General features: G+C 39.5%; 1 protein-coding gene across 5 annotated transcripts in view; it reads right to left on the bottom strand.

Annotated features, from left to right (window-relative positions):
* The window catches only part of SCFD2 (sec1 family domain containing 2), a 411,092-nt gene that overhangs the window by 384,640 nt on the left and 3,863 nt on the right, over positions 1 to 22,589 (bottom strand). For all 5 annotated transcript variants that reach the window (XR_004482531.2, XM_004268274.4, XM_033425442.2 and 2 more), the window contains exon 2: positions 10,722 to 10,890. Coding sequence is in view for 4 of the 5 variants with exons in the window: in XM_004268274.4 (XP_004268322.1) it covers positions 10,722 to 10,890 (169 nt within the window). In the remaining variant the exon portion in view is untranslated. The remainder of the gene's footprint in view (positions 1 to 10,721; positions 10,891 to 22,589) is intronic.

The raw sequence follows: 22,589 nt of genomic DNA, 5'->3' as shown, positions 1-22,589 counted from the left end.
TTCTCATTAGAAACCATGGAGGCCAGAAGGAAGTGGCACAACATTTTTCAAGTGTTGAAAGAAAAAAACTGTTAACCCAGAATAATATATGCAGTGAAAATATCATTCAAAGATGAGGGGAGAGACTTCCCTGGTGGTCCAGTGGTAGAGAATCTGCCTTACAATGCAGAGGATGTGGGTTCGATCCCTGGCCAGGGAACTAAGATCCCACATGCCACAGGGCAACTAAGCCTATGCGCCTCAGCTAGAGAGCCCGCATACCGAAAAATACAGAGCTCACGCACCCTGGAGGCTGCCCGCCACAACTAGAGAGAGAAAACCCACATACCACAACTAGAGAGACGCCCGCACACTGCACTGAAGAGCCTGCATGCCGCATCCCACATACCAGAACAAAGATCACACGTGCCATAACTAAGACCCGATGCAACCAAAAATAAACTAATTAATAATAATTTCTTTAAAAAAAAGATGAGGGGAAATAAAAATATTCTCAGATTAATGAAAACTAAGAGATTCTGTCATCAGCAAACTTATTCTAAAAGAATGGCTAAAGGAAATTCTCTAAAAAGGAAAGAAAAAAGAGGAAATCTTGAAACATAATGAAGAAAGAAAACAGTAAGCAAAAATATAGATAAATACAATAAGCATTCCTTCTTCTGAGTTTTCTAAACTAACAGAAGCAAAAATTTTAACACTGATGCAGTTCTAAATGTAGGTAGAGGAAATATTAAGATGATTATAAGTGTAGGACGGTAAAGGAAAATAATGCATGGTAAGCTTTCTACATTTCACTTAAACAGGTAAAATAACACCACCAATAGATTGTGATAAGTTATGTATATAAAAAATGTAACGACTGGTGCAACCACTGAAAAAACTATACAAAGAGATACACTACAGATAAATCAAATGGAATTCTTAGAGAAGTTCAACTAACTGACAGGAGGGTTAGATTAAAGAAACAGAAATGAAAGACAGAGATAACAAACACAGAAAGCAAAAATTAAAATGGCATACTCAAGTCCTAACATTTCAATAATTCCATTAAATTTAAATGATCTATATACACCAATTAAAGACAGAAAGCACAAGACAAATTCAAGTTTTGCTTTTTTGGGACTCTCTGGAATTTTTTTTCCAATATTTTCAATCCATGGTTGGTTGAATCCACAGATGTGGAACTCACAGATACGGAGGACTGAGTGTATATAAATTTGACAACTTAGATGAAATACACCAGTTCCTCAAAGTATATCGCCACAATTCATCCAATACGAAATAGATAATTTGAATAGTCTTATAACTATTGAGCAAGTTAAATTTGGAATTTAAAAACTCCAAAATAGAAGTCTCCAGTCCCAGATGGTTTCACTAGGGAATACCAAAGATGTAAGAATTAATACTATTTCTACACAATCTCTTCCAGCAAATAAAAGAGGAAGGAATACTTTTCAATTCATTTCATGAAGCTAGTATTACCCTATTTTAAAAAAAGACAGTACAAAAAATAAAATTACAAATATCTCTCATAAATATGAATGCAAAAATATTTAAGACTTTGACAAAATTCAACACCCATTCATGATTAAAAAAAAAACCTCTCAGTGAAATAGAACTAGATGCACACCTCCTTAATGGATAAAGAACATCTTTTAAAACACCTACAGCTAGCATTATATTTAAAGACGAAAGACTGATGCCTTTCTCCTAAGACTGGGAATAAGGTTAGGATATCTGTTCTCACCATTCTTATTCAACATAATGCTGGAAGTTCTAGCCAGGGCAATAAGGCTAAAAGGAAAAAGCTTGCAGGCCATAAAGGAATAGATAAAACTGACCTTATTTGCACATAACATGATTATCTACACAGAAAATTCCAGGGAAGCTAACAGATGAACTCCTAGAACTAATAAGTGAATTCAGCAAGGTTGTAGGATATAAGATAAACATTAAAAAATCAACTACATTTTTATACACTATCAATGAACATGTTGACACTAATAAAATTACAATATCATTTATAATCACTCAAAAAATGAAAGATTTAATGTATACATCTAACAAAAACACGTATACAGGGACTTCCCTGGTGGTGCAGTGGTTAAGAATCCACCTGCCAATGCAGGGGACACGGGTTCGAGCCCTGGTCCGGGAAGATCCCACATGCTGCGGAGCAACTAAGCCCATGCACCACAACTACTGAGCCTGCGCTCTAGAGCCTGTGAGCCACAACTACTGAGCCACGTGCCACAACTACTGAAGCCCGCACACCTAGAGCCCATGCTCTGCAACAACAGAAACCACCGCAATGAGAAGCCTGAGCACCGCAATGAAGAGTAGCCCCCGCTTGTCGCAACTAGAGAAAGCCTGCATGCAGCAACAAAGACCCAATGCAGCCAAAAATAAAAATTTATTTTTTTTTAAAAATGTATACTCTATAAGACTTGTATACTGAAAAGTACAACATACTGATGAAAAATGTCAAAGATAACCTAGAGAGAAATACCAAATTTCTCTCATAAGTTTAAGAGTCAACAGAGTCAAGATGTCAACTCTCCCCAAATTGCTATATAAATTAATATAATTTCTATCAAAATTCCATCAATACTTTTATATATACAGATTATTCTAAATTTTATATAGAATGGCAAAGGAACTAAGATAGCAAAAACATTTTTGAAAAGAAGTTAAAATGGAGAAATCAGTCTACCTGACTTTGAGACTTATTGTATAGCTATAGTAATCAAGACTGTGTGGTACTGCTAGAGAGACAGACATACAGATAAATGGAATTGGATAGAAAACCCAGACATAGGTCCAAACAAATATGCTCAACTGATTTTTGTCAAAGGTGCTAAAGTGATTCAATGAAGTGAAAATAAGGGTTAGGCAGGGTTCTTAAACTTGACACCAAAAGCACAATGCATAAAAGGAAAAACTGATACACTGAACTTCATCAAAATTAAGAACTTCTGCTCTGTGAAAAGACCCTGTTAAGAGGATGAAATGACAAGCTACAGACTAAGAGAAAGTATTTGCAAATCACTTATCTGACAAAGGCTTATGTAACCTCAATATTAAAAAAAATTCCAATTAGAAAGTGGGCAAAAGATGTGGAGACATTTTATCTAAGAGGATATGCAGATAGAAAATAAGTACAGGAAAAGATGTTCAACATCATGAGCCATTAGCAGAAAGCAAATGAATACCCCAATGAGTTATTTTTGAACACTTAGTCCTTTCCCGAGGCTGGAGTGTTTTAGCCCCAGATATCCACGAGGCTTACAATTTACTTGACTGAGGTCTTTGCTTGAAAGACATCTCCTCTGAAAGGCCTTTTCTACCTCCTCCATGCCCCTCCTCACCACCCCCCGTACCAGTTACTCTTGATTCCCTTGCTTTATTTGCTTCATAGCATTTATCCTCACCTGACATTATATAGTCACTTGTTTACCTGTTTGTTGTCTGTCTCCCCCATTAGAGTAAGTTCCATGAGGGCAGAGATCTTGTCTTCATCAAGTGTCTGGCACAGAGTAGTCAATTAACAAATATTTTGGATAAATAAACTACAACACGGACTTCCCTGCCGGTCCAGTGCTTAAAACTTCACTTTCCAATGTAGGGGGTGTTGGTTCGATCCCTGGTTGGGGAGCTAAGATCCCACATGCCTCACGGCTAAAACACCAAAACATAAAATAGAAGCAATATTGTAACAAAATCCAATAAAGACTTTTAAAAAAATCTCAACTAGCTTTGCAAGAAAACAAATTTTATTAAAAAAATAAAAACCAAAAAACTACAATACAGGACTTCCCTGTGGCACAGTGGTTAAGAATCCGCCTGCCAATGCAGGGGACACGGGTTCAAGCCCTGGTCCGGGAAGATCCCACATGCTGCGGAGCAACTAAGCCCGTGCACCACAACTACTGAGCCTGCGCTCTAGAGCCTGTGAGCCACAACTACTGTGCCCACGCGCTGCAACTACTGAATGCTGCGCGCCTAGAGCCTGTGCCCTGCAACAAGAGAAGCCACGACAATGAGAAGCCCGCGCACCACAACGAAGAGTAGCCCCCGCTCGCCGCAACTAGAGAAAGCCCACGCGCGGCAACAAAGACCCAATGCAGCCAAAAAAAAAAAAAAAAAAAACTACAACACACATTTACATGCTCAGAGGATTTGCTTTCATAGTTCCACCCATGATGTTTTATTCAAATAAACTTCCTGGATTTCAGACCTCATCTGCCTGCAGCCCCCAAAATGCCTTCTTTCAATGCTAAAACCATTGCCTTGTTCTTAGTTCTTACTTTATCCTCCTCCCAGCTTTGTCAGAAGGATGCCTACCCCCACCTTGTTGACTCCAGCCCCCCATCCCTATCACCAGTGTGACACTGTTAATACAACGCAGAGTGAAAAAAGAAAGGAAAAGGGCCCTCAGACAAGAATACCAGCAGGTGTTAGAGGAGAGAAGCTATAGCCAGAGCTATGGGACAATCCTGGCACACCGTTGAATACACCCTGGTCTATACTATAACATAAGACTTAGAAGCACCCCAATAAAGGCTGTGGTTGGCTAACTCACCGGGAGTTAGATTTTTAAACTGGTGGATTTTTGCTTTGCAGTGAACATCAACCTAATTAAGAACTTGTCATTCAAATGTAATGAGTCTTTCCATTCCTCCTTATCCATTTTAGCTACTAACTTCAGAGTGTTCTTGGCCTTATTTAAAGGTGTCATAGTTTCTTTAGATTATGGATCCCAAAGCCACAATGACCCAGAGTTCAGTCTTCTCACAACATGGAGACCACAAATCATTTTAAATTTTTCAATATGAACAAGATTCTGGGGATTGCCTGCACATTCCTTAACTAACAAATACCATGTATGTGAGCAGTTGTAGAACAAGAATTTCTACCTTCAAACCTTCTTTTCTTAACATGCATTTTTTAAAAATTCTGAAAAGTACTCTTAAATAATTCTTTATCAAGAAATATAACTTAAATGTCTCTGGCATACTAAATTATTTAACTATTTCTTAGTGGACACTCTTATCCCTTCATTTGCAGAAAAGAATTCTGCTTTATTTCACCCCACCATCCACAAATTACTCATCAATTCTGTTTTCTAAACCTGTAACTGAGACTAGATGATTTTTAGAATTCCTTGAAAAAAGTTAAATATAGCAAGCTGTATGCTGAGAAGAGGTAAGCCTTTCTCCTACTCATTTTGCAATGTTTACTTACAAAGGAAAAACATAAAATAAAATAAAATGTCATTTTTGTAGGGAGGTCCAAGTGGGGAAGAGAAGATGCCCACAGTCTGTACCAACAGTAAGGTCGTTCATAACACTGCTATGTGATGACACACCCTCTCGTGTGCTGGCTTTTCACCTCAAAGTCAACACTAAATATACAGTTACTTAATGTTTCCATCTGAGTTCAGTAATTCTACCTTCAGGTAAATTCAAAATCAAAGTAGTATCTCTGATTCCTCTCTAATAAAAATTACCTTTCTTCCCTCTGAAAAATGTTAGTGTCTTTAACAGTAATATTTAACTGGTATTTGGAAACCAAGGAAAGAAGAAAAAACATTACCACTATTTAGGGGTAATTTAATGATTTTTTTAAATGAATTTATTTATTTTTATTTATTTATTTTTGGCTGCATTGGATCTTCGTTGCTGCGCGCAGGCTTTCTCTAGTTGCGGTGAACAGGGGCTACTCTTCGTTGCGGTGCGCGGGCTTCTCATTGCAGTGGCTTCTCTTGTTGTGGAGCACGGGCTCCAGTAGTTGTGGCTCGCAGGCTTTAGAGCGCAGGCTCAGTAGTTGTGGCACATGGGCTTAGTTGCTCCGCAGCATGTGGGATCTTCCCGGACAAGGGCTCAAACCCGTGTTGCCTGCATTGGCAAGCAGATTCTTAACTACTGCGCCACCAGGGAAGCCCCCAGGAATTTAATGATTTTTGACTTTGAGTTAGTGATTTAATATACACCATTATCAGGTTACTTAACAATGTGAAAGTTAACAAAAAACTGGCTCATCAGTGTTTAGGGTAAAACCACTGCTGCATTTGTCTCTTACTCCAAGATCTACTCTTTTTATTCCATTGCTCTATAGTCTAAGAAAAAAACATTCCCACCTCCAACATAAAAGTTAACAAGAAAACTGGACTTAAAATATTGCTTTTTTAGGGACTTCCCTGAGGCATCAGGGTAAGGGTGCTTCAGGAATTGAAAAAGTAATAGGCTAGGAGACTGGAGCTGGGGCAGAGAATAGAAACCCAGTTCAACAGAAGGAAAACATAAGAACAGAAAAGATTCTGCCTCCTCTTGGACAAAATATTCCACATAATCCAGGGACCAATGGACAGGAACTGGAAAGCCATGTTATAATGCACTTAAGTTATCAGTTTTTCATCTGCATTGGCAGTAACTTTAATTGCTATAATTATAAACAACCTTTTATAAAAATTATTTTAGCAATAAATTTTGATTGTCAAGATTTAAATCCTAGTCAGAGACTTGCTTTTTAAAGATGATTCCATTGCAGACAAGCACCCATCTGTTTTGCATTTCAGTACTAACTTTTTTAGCCTCACACTCATTTCACTAAGAACTTTCTGGGGGTGGTGATAGTAGTGATTATTATTATTTTGACAAAAGTACAATATACACTAGGACAGCTGTAATTTATTTCAATATCTCTTTGCAAATAAATTAATCAGCACAATTGCCTCAGTCTTCAAAGCAACTGTAAAGAAAGTACCATTTTTTTCTCCCATCTATTGCTGCATGCTTTTATTTGGTTACAATTTTCTCACTACCTATCTCTTTATCATCGGCAACCTGACTTCTGGTCTCACTATTTCACCAAACTTGCTCTCCTTAAAGCTTTCTTCAGATCCTTCTAGAACTCATCACTTCCTCTGACATTTATGACCACACTCTCATACTTGAATGGCACTGAAAGCTCATATTCCATGGCAACATTCGCTCATAGTCTAATGAGAGAAAAAGGCACCCACTAAAAACAAAGACCAGGAGTGGAAAATACATATGAATGAACTTAGTTTCAAGTGCTCAGAAGCAGAGCTGAGTCACAGCAGGTACTCAGTTGAGAAGAATTTTTATTTTAAACTGAAAAGCCTTAGAAGTTATTTAAGCCAATGCCCTCATTTTATAGCTGAAGTACGGAAAGTGTGTCAGTTAGGATGACTCTGGTTGCAAGTAGTAGACAAGAGCAAGTCAATCTGACTTAATAAGGAAACATACTCTCCTACATAATACGAGGTCCAGACACCTCACTGTAACCCACTGCTGCTCTTGCCCGTAGCACCCTTGGCCACACCACCTTCAGTGTGTTACCTTCAACTTCTGGTTGCGAGCAACAAGGTCTGTCGCAGTTTCAGGATATACATCAGAGGAGCTGGGGGAGAAGTGTAAGAGGAAAGGGAAAGTGTGTCTCTTCCTTGAATCTCTTCTCAAAAGCAAAGAAACTTGACGAAGAAACCCTAAGAAGACTTTTCTTTTGCCTCCCCATTTCTAAAGCAACCACTGGCAAGGAAAATGGAATTCCAAGACTGGTTTGGTTTAAGCCTTGGACTAAGCTTGGGGTAGAAAGAATGCTGAGGCGTCAAGGTTCAATAAATTGGCCATAATCAAAATATTACTTGTAGGACTTCCCTGGTGGCACAGTGGTTAAGAATCCGCCTGTCAGTGCAGGAGACACGTGTTCGAGCCCTGGCCCGGGAAGATCCCACATGCCATTGAGCAACTAAGCCCATGTGCCACAACTACTGAGCCTGTGCTCTAGAGCCCACAAGCTACAACTACTGAGTCCGTGTGCCACAACTACTGAAGCCCGTGCACCTAGAGCCCATGCTCCGCAACAAGAGAAGCCACCACAATGAGAAGCCCGCGCACCGCAAGGAAGAGTAGCCCCCACTCACCACAACTAGAGAAAGCCCGCGCGCAGCAACTAAGACCCAACACAGGGCTTCCCTGGTGGCGCAGTGGTTGAGAGTCCACCTGCCGATGCAGGGGACACGGGTTCGTGCCCCGGTCTGGGAAGATCCCACATGCCGCAGAGCGGCTGGGCCCGTGAGCCATGGCCGCTGAGCCTGCGCTCCGCAATGGGGGAGGCCACAACAGTGAGAGGTCCGCGTACCGCAAAAAAAAAAAAAAAAAAAAAAAAAAGAAAAAGATGGATTCAACTCTTCTCTCTTTTGCCACCTTCTCTGGGGAGCTCACATGTTCCTTTTGTAACTATCTTAGGCTTCTGTGGAGGTGGCATAGGGTAACAGTAAGCACTGACTTTACAGCCAAACTGCCAGGGTTCAAATATAGGCCCCCATCACTTGTGTGTGTCATGTTACTTAACCTCACTCCTCATCTATAAAAGGGGAGGATAGTAGAACTCACCTCATAGAGATGTTGTGAGCATTAAATAAGTTACTATACATAAAGTGCTCAGAACCATGCCTGTTACACAGTAAGTCCTCTTTAAGTGTGTGCTGTTATTATTAAGGGGCATCTACTGTTTCTGCCTTCCCAGTATCCTTTACCCTTTCTTCTGATAAATGTTTCAGTTTCCCTTTGGAGAACCACCCCTCTGCCATGCCATCCTATCCTGACACAACTCTCAGTCAGTATGAACTGCTCCCGACCCCCATTGGGCAAAGGGTGACCACAAGGCCCAAGGTAGGCCAATCTTGCCTTTTCCCCTGGAATCTGACTCATAAGCAGAATGACTCAAGACAGAAAGCAGTTAAAATTCAGTCTCTCTGGTGTCAGTGCCTTGAAGAGCTTTTCCTGAGTTCTTGCCCCCTAGGCCCCTGGAACTGTATAGTCCTTTACAAAATTTGATTAACCGTTCTTCCTTTGATTCTATTAGCTTTCCAATCCCCTTTAATAAATCCCCTTTTTGCTGAAATTAGCCAAAACTGATTTCTGTTGTTTGTGTAACCATTATGTTGAACAAATAGGCCTCCCCAAATTAAATCATGAAGTAACCTTATTTTTCTCTCTCTTGTCTCTTTATAGCTATTCATGAGCCTAGCTTCTCTGGCCCCTGCATACACAGCGTATAAGTTAAGACAGTGGCTCAGAAATCAAACATTCTGGGCTCAAATTCTAACTCCAAGCCCTGCTAGCTACGTTACTTAATGTCTTTCTGCCTCAGCTTCCTTATCTGTAAAATGGAATAAAGACACCTATCTCATTGGGTTATTTTAAAACTTAAATGACTTCCCAAATGTAAAATGCCTGGAAGTGTGCTTGGCACACAGTAAGTCTCGAAAAATGTTATAGAGCTGATGGCAGTGGTGTCCAGTGAGACGTCCTTTTTCCTCACAACCTATCACATTAGGCCCTGACCATTCTTGTTTCCACACCTATGCTCATGCTAGCCCTCTTTCCTTTTCTAAATCCTTCAAGACATAATTGAATCAAGCACCACCATTTCCACAAAGCCCACACTGATCTACAAAGACCACATTAACCTGTTACTTCACTTACTGTAGTAGACACATGAGTCTTGATTTCATATCATTCTACCGGTTTTTAATTGTACCTGTATCTAAATCATGACTAGAATAAGAAAAGTGTTCCTTGAAGGCAAGAATGACATTTTATATTATTCTATGTCCTTCATATTACTTACTCCAGAGTAAGGCTCACAGTAAGTCCTTAATAATTAACTTTTGAATGGTCCTCTGAGCAGCTAAAAATATTTCCAGCCATAATTACTTCTGGGTTTGCATAGCTTCAAGCCCTTAGGCCTATGTTTTAGTACATATGTTGCCAAAGTGAGCACAGGGCCTTTGCTTTTATTAAAGTGTGCATATGCATACAAAAAAGACAGGGTACAGAACTTTCTTTTTTTTTCCCACACTGGCCCATACACACTGGGCATCCAGTAAATGTCATTAACTAACTACAAAAAAGCTGAAAACTTCAGGAGCTGGAAATTCATTCCAAATATGATAGGAAATTCCAAATGTATCTGTTACTGTTAAGATTGGAAACTATAAGGCTGAAAGGCCCTGTTTTGTTTAAAACTTTAAAACTTGGAGATAAGGGAAACGGATACTCACACACTTTTTCTCTTCTAATATTTTTTTTTTCTCAAGAACTGTTGATGAAGGACAAAGTAGAAAAGGTAACTATTGTATCTTCTTATTGTCATGTTTCTGAAGAAATATTCTTTTATTTTTGGAACTCTGCATAACCTAAAGTACCCCATCTTCTTTCTCTGGGTTCTCTAACCATGTGAACAAGTATAAGTAGAAATAAAAACATTTCACACTGATGCCCAAGAGTATATCATTTACATATAAAAAGATGGCACTGTTTCAGAGCTATGTGGGCAGTATTTTAGTCATGTGGAAAAGTCAACTGGGAAAGAGAAATTGAGTAAGCCTAGCCTCAACTCCATGTGAAGCTGTCTGTGGGTGCGTAAATTGACTCACTTAGCTGACCCTGGGAACAAGTTTATATTACATCCAAATGACACCTCTATAAAATTCCATACTTTTTGGCTTTCGTTGTTTAATGAATATGGTTATTTCAAAGTTAAGAAAAAATTCTTTTTTCTAAATGCTATCCACTATGAATTTTTCAACCAGACTGATTCTTCATTGTTTCCTTTCTACAGGAACAATCTACAAGAGAAAGAAAAGGGAAGAGAAAGAAAAGGATGAGAGAAAAAACTACACATCTTACTTGGATTGTGCGAGACAGCCGGGTGCAACCATATTCTGATTCTCCTCCTCGGCCTGGAGTGCAGTGAGTTCCACCATGTTAACCATCACATCATTGGTGTGGCCCGGAAGCTGGGGAAGCACTGAAAGGATCTTCTCCACCAAGTTGTCTCCATGATGTCCAACCGCCCCTGTTTAAGCAGACAAGAAAATATGAACTCACAAAATGGGAGGAAAAAGCAGCTAAATTAATGTTCTATAATACCCCTTCTATCAAAAACAGTATCCATTTTTAGCTTCCGTTACACAAATCAATAACATAAACCTAACATTCTGCCCTTAGTAACACTAATCTATCTCACAATTACCTACAAAATGTATGTATTGTGTGTTGGACTTAATGGTCCCTGAGAGCAGGCACTGTGTCTGCTCTGGTTACTGCTATAATTCCCAGCACCTAGCATAGTGGCTACACATGGTAGGCATCAATAGGTATTTAGTGGATAAATAAATAATAAACATTTGGAAGGTCAGGTAAATGGCGTGATAGGACAACACTATCCTGAAATTTTAGAGCCCAAAGGATTTTCTTTATTTTACTGATGAAGACCTTAAGACCCAGAAAGGCTTAGAGACCTGACCAAGAATAGCAGATCTCCCCTTTGCTAGAAGTTTATCTTCATCATGGCAACCATTTATCTAGTTCACCCTCTACCCACCATGTCTAGCAGGCAACTTGGCAGCTAGCAGGCTCACTAATTATTTGTTAGATGAAGGAAAGAACAAATGAATGAATAGTAACAGTTTGCAGTGATAAAAGCATTTATACAGTGCTTTCTGTGTACCAGGCACTGCTCTAGGTGCTTTACATATATTAATTCTTTTAATAACAAATGAATTAATAAGCTCAAATTAAAATTCAAGACCAATGACACAGTTTAATGCTTTTTCCATGAGACCAAGTTATCTTTCCAAAAGCCATCAATGCTTGGAAGACATGATTCCAACAATGGGTGGGACTGGCCAAATCAACTTGTTTTGATCCCACCCACTTCAAATCAATTAATATTTTACTTCCTAATGTCTATCTCTATTGTTTTTGCCATGTCATATTAATTGCACAGAAGAACTAGGTAGAAAAGACTAAACCAGAAATCCAAGGAATCACTGTCAGCACCATCGTCTTCTTCGTCACAATAGCTAATATTTATTGAGAGCTTATGATGTACCAGGTATTAACTTCCATACTGTACATTTATTATCCACTTAATTCTTAGAACAACTCTAATAGGTAGGTATTATTATGCTCATTGACAGAGTAGAAGATTCAGTTTAAGTAACTTGCTCACAATTATATATGTTGTAAATTACAGAGCAAGAATTCAAATTCAGGAGGCAGAACTCCAAAAACCACGCCATTAAAAAAAAAGAAAACAATCAGGCCCATAAAAATGACTTAAGACAGAACCAGCATGAGTGCTTCTAATGTGGCTTCTGATGCTAAAGAAAAGAGTTCTAATTCTACCAGTAAAATATTCACTTATTAGGCCTGGAAGGAACCATGTCTTATTTATGTTGTCTATAGTTTATGGTTGTCTCCCCAGCACTCACACTACAAGCTACTCATTAAATACTTGCTGAATGAATGCCTAGTGACTATAAGTGGCCCTGAGATCCACAGGGCAGTCAGAAGTCTCTAAGTGAATAATATCTTTAAGCCTGGAAAGAATGGAGATACGACGATTACCCCATAGCATCATTTCTCTCTCCACTAGTAACCTCCTCACTTATTTGAAAACTTCCACGCATCACTACAATAACTCTTCTTTGAACCTGGTGCCCAAATTCTGAGCCCTGCCCCCAAGCTATTCTTATTTTTATTTGCCATTCACAGACACATGGTACAGACAAGTAGTCTATATGTTCTGCCTTTCTTTCCTAACTTCTTTAGCCCCTACAATCTAGCTGCTACTCACTCTTCCTCCCTATGCTAAATGCAGGGGTCTTTGGCAAGTCTCAGTTCATTAAACCTTTGGCAAATTAAAACTGTTGACTAATCCAGTCCTCCTGAAACTCTCCAAATATGAGAAGTCAAGACATGACATACTTATTTTTCCTTAAGGTTTAATAGCTAATAGTTATTTTTACAGAACCAATGTATCATTTACATCCTTAAAATATTATATACTAACACCCTAAATGTTCAGAAGTAGAGGAGTAGTTTTTTAAAATTATGGCATATTTACTGAAGCAGTTCTCAAATTGTGATTTTTATTTTCTTCTATTTATTTATAGATTCTAAACTTTCTATGGTGAACATATATTCCCGTTGTAATGAAATGAAAAAACATGCTATACACACATATAAATATCCCAAAATTTTACCAAGGGTTATCTTTGAATGGTAGGACTTTGGTTGATGTAAACTCTACCTAAAATTAATTTTTCCCCCGTGTTTTCTGCAAGGAGCACATGAGACTGACCTAAATTAATTAGAAAAATAATTTACACTCTTTCAGAAATTGTTTAAAATATTATATATGAGAATTAACAAAATGCCAAATTTACATGAGCAGGATTACTCAACTTTTTAGGTTTAGTCAAAAGGAATGTGTATTTAACATGTGTGATAATGAAGGATAAAGCAGGTAGGTATAGGCTTTCAACTCATGTCCTGCTCTTCTCTGAATACAGTTTGTTGCATGTCCAGCTTTAGAGGGTTCAATATACATTTTAAAAATTTAATTAGTGCCAGTTACATGACTCAAACATAGACTAAGCATTTGGGGCCTCTCAATGTCACAGTAACTTCAGATTCTTCCTCTATGAAATGAATAAAATGCCAAGATTTGTATCACACTTAAATTTTCAGAGAGCTTAATTTTTCCGTTATTATAGAAATTTTAAAGTATTATTTAAGACGCTGAAGAGTGGAAGTCAAGCTGAACCCAGTTATTTTTCCCTGTCCAACTGTTAATCTAGCCAAGAGCAATGGGATCTAGTCTGGCCAGAGAATGGTTTATTTCCCAATGCCTTCTTTTCTAAAGAGGGTATAGGAACAAGAAATTGGATACATGGGCTCTAGTGGTCCCATCCTCCATTAGCTCCTTGTGTGATCTGAGGCAACTTCCAAAAATGTGGTGCTATTTTACCAAGCTAAAAACTCAGAGTTGGTCCAACCAACACCTAAATATCTTTGAAGCTCAGTATTTGAGATCCTAAATTCAGTCAACTGTTTCAAAGGCTAAACTTTTATAGTTAACAGCACCGGAAAAATAGCAATCCTGTATGACCCTGTGGATCATATGTGAATGTATGTGCCAGTATCATCATCATAAGGCATATAACATCTACACTTGCCTCTACTTATAAGGAATAAAGTGAGAAGCAAGAATTGAGGCATCTTCACAAGAGCTCAGTCATACTGTAGTAGGGCTTAAAGATAAAAACACAAGAGCCTTCTCTACATTCCACAAACAGGATATTTTGGGATTATGCACAGTGTCCCTTTGTGTTGAGATAGGGTTACTGGATTCTTGGAATTAGTATATTCAAAAACTCACCTCCTGGGACTTCCCTGGTGGCGCAGTGGTTAAGAATCCGCCTGCCAGTGCAGCGGACACGGGTTCGAGCCCTGGTCCAGGAAGATCCCACATGCCGTGGAGCAACTAAGCCCGTGCACCACAACTACTGAGCCTGCGCTCTAGAGCCCACGAGCCACAACTACTGAAGCCCCACACGCCTAGAGCCTGTGCTCTGCAACAAGAGAAGCCACTGCAATGAGAAGCCCGCACACTGCAACGAAGAGTAGCCCCCGCTTGCTACAACTAGAGAAAGCCATGGGCAGCAACAAAGACCCAACACAGCCAAAAATAAAAGTTAATTAATTTTAAAAAAACTACACAATACACAAATCTTAAAAAAAAAAAACACCTCACCTCCTTTCTGATTCCCCGTGACTCTTTCTTAAGAATATTTGACCATCTTTCATTATTTTGAGATGTTTCAGTATTTGATGACATTTCTGTCTTCTAAGAACAGAATATTTCATTATTGCTCCTGATGTTTCCTTCTATGTAGAAGGACAACAATTAGCATAACATTTCTGAACTTGCCTCACCTCCTTCAATCAATCCCTTTTCCCCTGGGTTGTCAGGTTCTACTCATTCTGCCTAGGATAGGTTCTGCCCTTGGAAAGAGGGAAAAAGACTTTCTCTGGTCCACTCCTGATGCTGAGTGGGTAAACCTTCCAACCCAAGAATTTGGTGTTAGGAATCTCACTTGCCCATAGATGTAAGCCACATTCTTTAAGGTTCACTGTATCCACCATAAAACTGGTATCTTGGCCTCTGCCTGCCAACTCTTTATTCCATATTCAATTTAGAATCTGGATGGTTAAAGGAGTGTTCGTTATTAATTACTCTTTAATACTACCATTTCTAACACTACCTGTGGTTGGCTCATATCAGTCAAATCTAGTACAAAGGGGAGGTATTAAGGTAGATAATACATACTGGTCAAAAGGCTGTTTCAGTTTGCCATATACCAGGTAGGACTCTGGGGGGACGGAGGCAGGAGAATAATAAGGCAGTACTTATATAGGTTTACTCAGTAAGTAGTTTTCACCAGACAGTAATTTTAGATAAGAGTCACATAGCATTCATTATACTGCCCCTAACTTAAATCTTCTCCTACACTCCCTCTTTCTATGAATGGATTCTGAAATTGCCCAGGCTAGAATACTTGGCATGTCTTCAAATTCTTCTTAACCTTCTACCATTATATCAGTCACCACTCTATTAATTCTCTCACTTAAACACTCAACTACTCCTTTCTTCATCCTTCCTATTACTGACTTGGTATAAATTCACATCATTTCTTACCTAGATATTTTAATAGTCTCCTGATCAATAGTCTCCTAGCCGCCAGTATTTCTTGCTTTTATCTCAAGGATCCCACTGCTCCTAGGCTGGACTCCTCTATGGGTGCATGGGAGGGTTGAATTTTATGAGAAATATTTTAAGTTTATGCTTTTATCTAGATAATCCACAACTTTGACCAGTTGCTCAAAAAAAAAGTTCCTTAATTTCAAAACAGTTAAGAATCACTGGAAAAATAAAAAAAAAGAATCACTGCACACCACACAGTATAAGTTAGTTGAGCCGACAGCGATCAATGTTATTCCTCTCTACACACTTTAAGGATACAGCCCAACTGATGAACAAATTAACAAACTGTGCTACATCCATACACCTGAATATTACTCATTAATAAAAAGGAGTGAACTACTGATAGAAGCTACAACATGGATGAATCTAAACCGTATTATACTAAGTGAAAGAGGCCACTCAAAAGGCTATACACTATATGATTGCATTTATATGACATTCTTGAAAAGATAAAACTCTAGGGACAGGAAATGGTTCCATGGTTGCCAGATATGAGAGTAAGAGGAGAGACTGCCTACAAGGGGTACAAAGGGAATTTTTTGGAGTGATGGCACTCCTCTTATATCTTGATTGTGGTGGGTGGTTACACGACTATATGTTGTTTGACAGAACTACACACTATATAGGATGAATGTTGCTATATGTAAATTATACTTTAATAAACTTGACTATTAAAAAAAGCAAGCAAAACAATAACAAAAAACCTACCCATCCCCCTTCAGTTCCCACTTTGGAATCAATAAATCCATCCATCACATCATCCACCAAAGAACTCTTTCAACAGAAAATCTGTACATGCACTTTGCCTGCCTGAAAACTTATTATGGCTCCTCACCAAGCATGAAATTTAAAGCCTTTATCTTTCCTCATCATTTTTATCACCCTTCCCTCCTGATCTCTTACCTCTCCCTCAGTCATTCATCCCAACCTTAAGCTCTACTAAAAAATTACCTAAAAAGAATTCCCAGAACAACCTATGTTCCTTCTTACATGTTTGCACACATAGGGAGCTTTTAAAAGAATACTGGTTCCAGACTCTGCCCAGACCACTTTTAAAAATCAGACTTTCTGGGGTGGTTCGAATGTGAGAACCACTGGTCTAGAAATGGCCACCCCTTAAGAGAATATTTGTACCTAAACCATATGAAGGCACATATCATTCATACGTGAATTTGCTAAGCTTTGTGCTTCCTCATAGATTATGAGTTCCTCATAAACAAGAGTCTTCTTAACTGTTTGATCTTTATGCGTGCACTTCTCAAACTTAACGGCACATTCAGATCACCTGAGGATCTTGTTAAAATTGTGATTCTTAAGCCTGGGGTGAAGCCTGGGATTCTGCATTTTTAATTAGCTTCCAGCTGGGCTTGAGGCTGCCAGTCCCCAGGACACAGTGAATAGGGAGGCTTTATGTCACTATCACCTAGCACAGAGCCTGCATATAAAAGTTGCTCAATAAACATTTATGAAATGAATCGAAATCATCCATGTCATTCTTTACACTCCCCTAAGTAACCAAAATTGTAGTGATCTTGCAGGATTATACAGAAAGACTCTTTCACTTACTGCACTTCATTTTTTTTTTCTCTAGGTATGACAGAATACAGTTCTTGACAAATGGTTAATTCTAACCAACTCTCACTTACTTTAGTGGCAGATAATAGGTCAGGTAGTAAAATTCTTCTGGGTTACATGTATGGCAAATTGCTCTTGTACTTATGTTCTTGGTCTTATACTTAGGGGGAAAACATACATTTAAAAGAATAAAACATTAAGTCATTTTAAAGGCATATCATTAATTAATAAAAGTATTAATACACATATTCCCCATTATGTACCAGGCAGTGTTCTAGGAGCTAGACATGTTAACTTATTTTACCTTCTCAGTCTTCTGGTGGGTACTATTATCCTCATTTCACAGATCAGGAAACTGACTTATGACTAGGGAGGGGCAGAGCTAAGGCTACTGTAACTAGCCACTCATGCCTATTACACAACCTAGATAAGTGGTAGCAGTTACCATATATTGAGGATCTATTGCAATCCCCTTACTCCTCACATATATCATCCTGTATAATGTAAATCTGAGCATGTCATATCACAGCTCAAAACCTCCAACTTTCCCATCATACTTTGGCTTTTACTCTAAGTCTTTACTTTGCCCTACAATGCATTCCTTCTGCCTATCTCTCCAACATTATCTCCTATCACCGCCCTCCTTGCTTGCAGGGCAAGCTGAAGGAAGCCATACAAGCCTCCTCAAACATGCCAAGCATATTCCCACCTCAGGTCCTTTGCACTTGCCATTCCCTGGGTCTTATATGTTCAATACCAAGGCTGTCACATGGCCTGCTTCTTCTCTCTTGTCAATCTCTGCTCAAATGTCACATCCTCAGAGAGGTCTTCCCTAGCTATGCTATCTAAAATGGAGACCCGGGCTTCCCTCGTGGCACACTGGTTAAGAATCTGCCTGCCAACGCAGGGGACACAGGTTTGAGCCCTGGTCCGGGAAGATCCCACATGCCATGGAGCAACTAAGCCTGTGTGCCACAACTACTGAGCCTGAGCTCTAGAGCCTGCGAGCCACAACTACTGAGCCCACGAGCCACAACTACTGAAGCCTGCATGCCTAGAGCCCGTGCTCTGCAACAAGAGAAGCCACCACAATGAGAAGCCTGCGCACCGCAACGAAGAGTAGCCCCAGCTCAACGCAACTAGAGAAAGCCTGCACACAGCAACAAAGACCCAACACAGCCAAAAATAAATAAAATAATTTTTTAAAAGCTTGAAAAATAATAAAATAAAATAAAATGGAAACCCTATCACTTTTTAATCTCTTATCTACTGTTTTAGTTATATAATGGATGGATGGATGGATGATTTCATATGTTTCCAACAGCACTTCAAGGTCACTCTTTTCCCCTGTTTACAAATGAGAAAACCCTAAAAAGGCTCAATGAGAATCAAACAACAAGTAAGTCACTAAGCTAGGACTTGAAGTTATTATACTGGTCTGGCTCTAACACCTGCAATCTAGTCAGAGCCTTAAATGGCTTCTCAATTGTTCCTCATACCTATGCTTATTTTAAACAGTATCCTCTGAACCCTAAAATAAAGATATTAATTGGTTATTTTGCATTTTGTGGAAAATCAGATTGGGGGAGATGGGGGAGGAAAGAATAAGTCACTTCTTTGAATACTAAGGCAGCACCAGAGTCCAACAACTGTGTTTAGTCTTGGAAGGTGCTAGCTTCTAGAGGCCATATCAGCATCATCTCTACTAACCAGGACGATGATAGCCTCACATATGAGAGAGATTATGAGCACAGGCTCTAGAGCAAGCTGCCAAGGTTCAAACCCTGACTCTGCCATTTACAAGCTGTGTGATCTTGAGTAAGTTAGTTAACTCCTATATGTCTCCATTGCCTCATCTGTGAAATGGGGATCATTATAAAAGAATTATTATGAATATTAAAGGAGTTTATATATATAGATTGCTGAGAAAAGTAGTATGCTCTCAAATGTTAGCCACTATTAATAGTCTCAAATTTCAAGACTTTAACAAAATAATATACAATCACACCTTAAAGCAAATATAAATGCACAAGTATACCATAATCCCAGGATTAAGAACCACCCATTGAATTGGGAGTTAACCTTTAACTGACTAAATTTAATTTAAAAGTTTACATGAAACTAAAATTCAGGAGAATTGAACCAAGAAAGGAAATTTATTTCCCAGAGTTACCGCCACCTCCTATCTTTTGATCTTGAACTTGTAGACTATCAACAAAGCTCTCTAGTCGATCTCAAGAGCCAGAAAAGAATGGAAAGAAAACCAGACTCAAACTTTTCGAGATTCATAAATCACGTCTACCTTTTTAATTGTCCCTTGAAACAAATTAGAAGCCAGAACAGTCCGTAGAATGCTGTATTTAAATCCCCTATGCAAACATGCCTGAAGCACTCTGCAGAGACACAAGCTTCTGTGTGGGCTAGACATGGCAGAAGTATGCCAAAATCGTAGCAACAGACACTGGTGGCCATTTACTTCTCAAACAATTGCAACAAACTTTCTCTACTTTTCAGCCCTGAGAGCTTATCAACTGCTTCAAGGGAGCAAGGAACTTGTCTATCTTGTTCACCAATGTTTCCCTAGACCTGGAACAATGCTTGGCACATAGCAGGCACTCAATAAATGTTTACTGAAAAAAAAAACCCAACTATTAGACAAAGCGATATTACTTTCAGCAAAGATGATGACAAAAAGAGAAATTTCTCAAAATTGTAAGCATGATATTAACACTGCCGAATATTTATGAACTATTGGAGGTTATTTTTGGTAGTGTCAGTTTTACATCCAAGAATATATACATAGGCATATAAATCTTCTAATGGTAAATTATCAAAAATGGCATCCAAAATATTTAACAACAAATAACAAATTAATATACTAGGTATATAAATTAACATCTAAATAGAAAACTAAAAATGTATTTCCCTTTGGCCGCTATATTAAAACTGCTGGAGCTTCCCTGGTGGCGCAGTGGTTGAGAGTCCGCCTGCCGATGCAGGGGACACGGGTTCCTACATGCCACGGAGCGGCTGGTCCCGTGAGCCACGGCCGCTGAGCCTGCGCGTCAGAGCCTGTGCTCCGCAACGGGAGAGGCCACAACAGTGAGAGGCCCGCGTACGGAAAAAACTGCTGTCGCATAATTTAAATTGCAATTCAAACCATTCAAGTCATTCCGATCATTTCCAATTACCTTTTGACTTTTAGAAACTGTTGGTGTAATCATCTATATGCTACAGCTATCCCTGGCTAAACAATGCCCCACATGCTGTCTAAACCACAATATGATGCAAGAAACCACACCGGTATATGTATAGCTGATTCACTTTGCTGTAGAGCAGAAACTAGCATAGCATTTTTAATCAACTGTACTCCACTAAAAATTAAAAAAAGAAAAGAAAAGAAACGACGCCAATTTTTTTTTTTTTTTTCCCAGAACGCGGACCTCTCATTGCCGCGGCCTCTCCCGTTGCGGGGCACAGGCTCCGGACGCGCAGGCCCAGCGGCCACGGTCCACGGGCCCAGCCGCTCCCCAGCACGTGGGATCCTCCCGGACCGGGGCACGAACCCGCGTCCCCTGCATCGGCAGGCGGACTCTCAACCACCGCGCCACCAGGGAAGCCCCACGCCAAATTCTTGTAACAACAAGCCATGAGCTCCCCAGCTCCTTATGCTTGTTGCATCCAGAAAGATCAGTAAAAATATTGAGCATGGTGATCAGGTATGCTCCTGGACGCCAGAGCCTGGATCAAGGTTGGAAAGCACCCGCGCCAAAAACAGTGCCACCAACACCACCTACCCTACCACCCCATCCAATTTTGGGCCACTCTGGAGCAGAGGAGAAGTGCTGCATCTCTACAACCGTCACTACCAGCATGAGTTCCCTCTGCTGCCTCAACACCCCTGGGGGTCAGCTGCATCCACACCACAATGCTCCTAAGCCCTATCACTCGCCTCCACCAGGCAACAGTAACAGGTAATTCTCAACAAGTAGAGAATTTCCCTTTACTGGCTAGTACAGAAGTACTTTAGTATTTAAAAAACAGGTTTGACAATACAGCTATGCACCAACTGAAAACCAGCCCTGAGGATTACCAATATGGAATAATAACACTATGTTGAAACATTTTTGAAATAAATGAACCATTAAACTGACCATCTGGAAGATAGTATGGAGGGTTATCCAAAAGGTATCCATTAAAAAAACTTCAATTTATAAGTTATTAGGACATAGTAACAAACTTGCTCCAATTAGTGTCTATCCTCCAAAATCTACCCTCCACCAGCCAGATATAATTTAGATCCCTTCTGAAGGAGAGAATGTCATAATTTAAAAATGGGAAGTAGATCATGGACCTTTTCTTGGCTACACTATGCCAAAGCTTACTGGTTTCAGAGGGGACCACAAATCAAACTCGTTCCATACACCAGTAGAGAGGTAGATAGTTGCGCCCCAGGGACACCCCTTTATGCCACCCACTCTGGCTTCCCTTTATCTCCTATCCCACCAGGCCACTGTTGCTGCCACCCACCACCTCATGCAGGCACCTCTCCCCACTCAGGAGATCTCACCCAACTTGAGCTCCCTCACCCAGGCCTGGTAGCGCTCTCCTCCCTGCATGGACACCTATCTTGCTTAGCCCCACCTAGATGCTCTTCCACTGAATTATTCAGTAAAGTAGGAAGGAAGCAGAGTCCTTATAATTTTAAATGTACTTGGGAAATACCTCAAGGAACTTTTGGGAGGTTCACTCCCATTGCTTTATCATCAGCTTGCATAGTTCTCTTGGCATTCTATTGAAAACAATACTTTCATGGTTCCTCCTAAGCCCTGGACAAAGTAAATGAATTTTTCTTTCTCTTTACCTGTTGCCTTGAATCTACCCAGAGAGACCTCCCATTTGCTCCCTTTGAACAATGCCCCTTTTAACATTAAATATCCTTTTACATGGTCTCATGTACCTAAAATGTCTTCTCCCACACCAGTTTGCTTAATGAGTACCATCACCAATTTAAAGCACACCCTGGAAGCCCACCTACTGGCAGAAGGATCCTAAACAAGTACAAAGAAAGTGAGCACTTAACTCTGACAATTCAGAAAACAAAAGATGCTGACCTCGGTCACTAATAGAAATATTGGAGCAATCCTGTCACATCTGGCCTACTACTTAATGTTTCTGCTTTTCTTTTTTCCAGTAAAGAACAACTTCAGAGCCTCAATTTTTTATTCTTGAAATGATAACTAATACTTAACTCACCTAATTTGTTGAGAAGATCAAATAAGGTAATGTGGAAGTGATTTTTATCCATTAAATAATCACATAAATATGATTAGTTAATATTATTATTTCCTTTCTCAAATACTACT

The sequence above is a fragment of the Orcinus orca genome, chromosome 4 (genome assembly GCF_937001465.1).
Source record: "Orcinus orca chromosome 4, mOrcOrc1.1, whole genome shotgun sequence".
NCBI classification, from domain to species: Eukaryota; Metazoa; Chordata; class Mammalia; order Artiodactyla; family Delphinidae; genus Orcinus; species Orcinus orca.
Note: the sequence above shows the minus strand (reverse complement) of the source record. Positions and strands in the feature narration are given on the sequence as shown.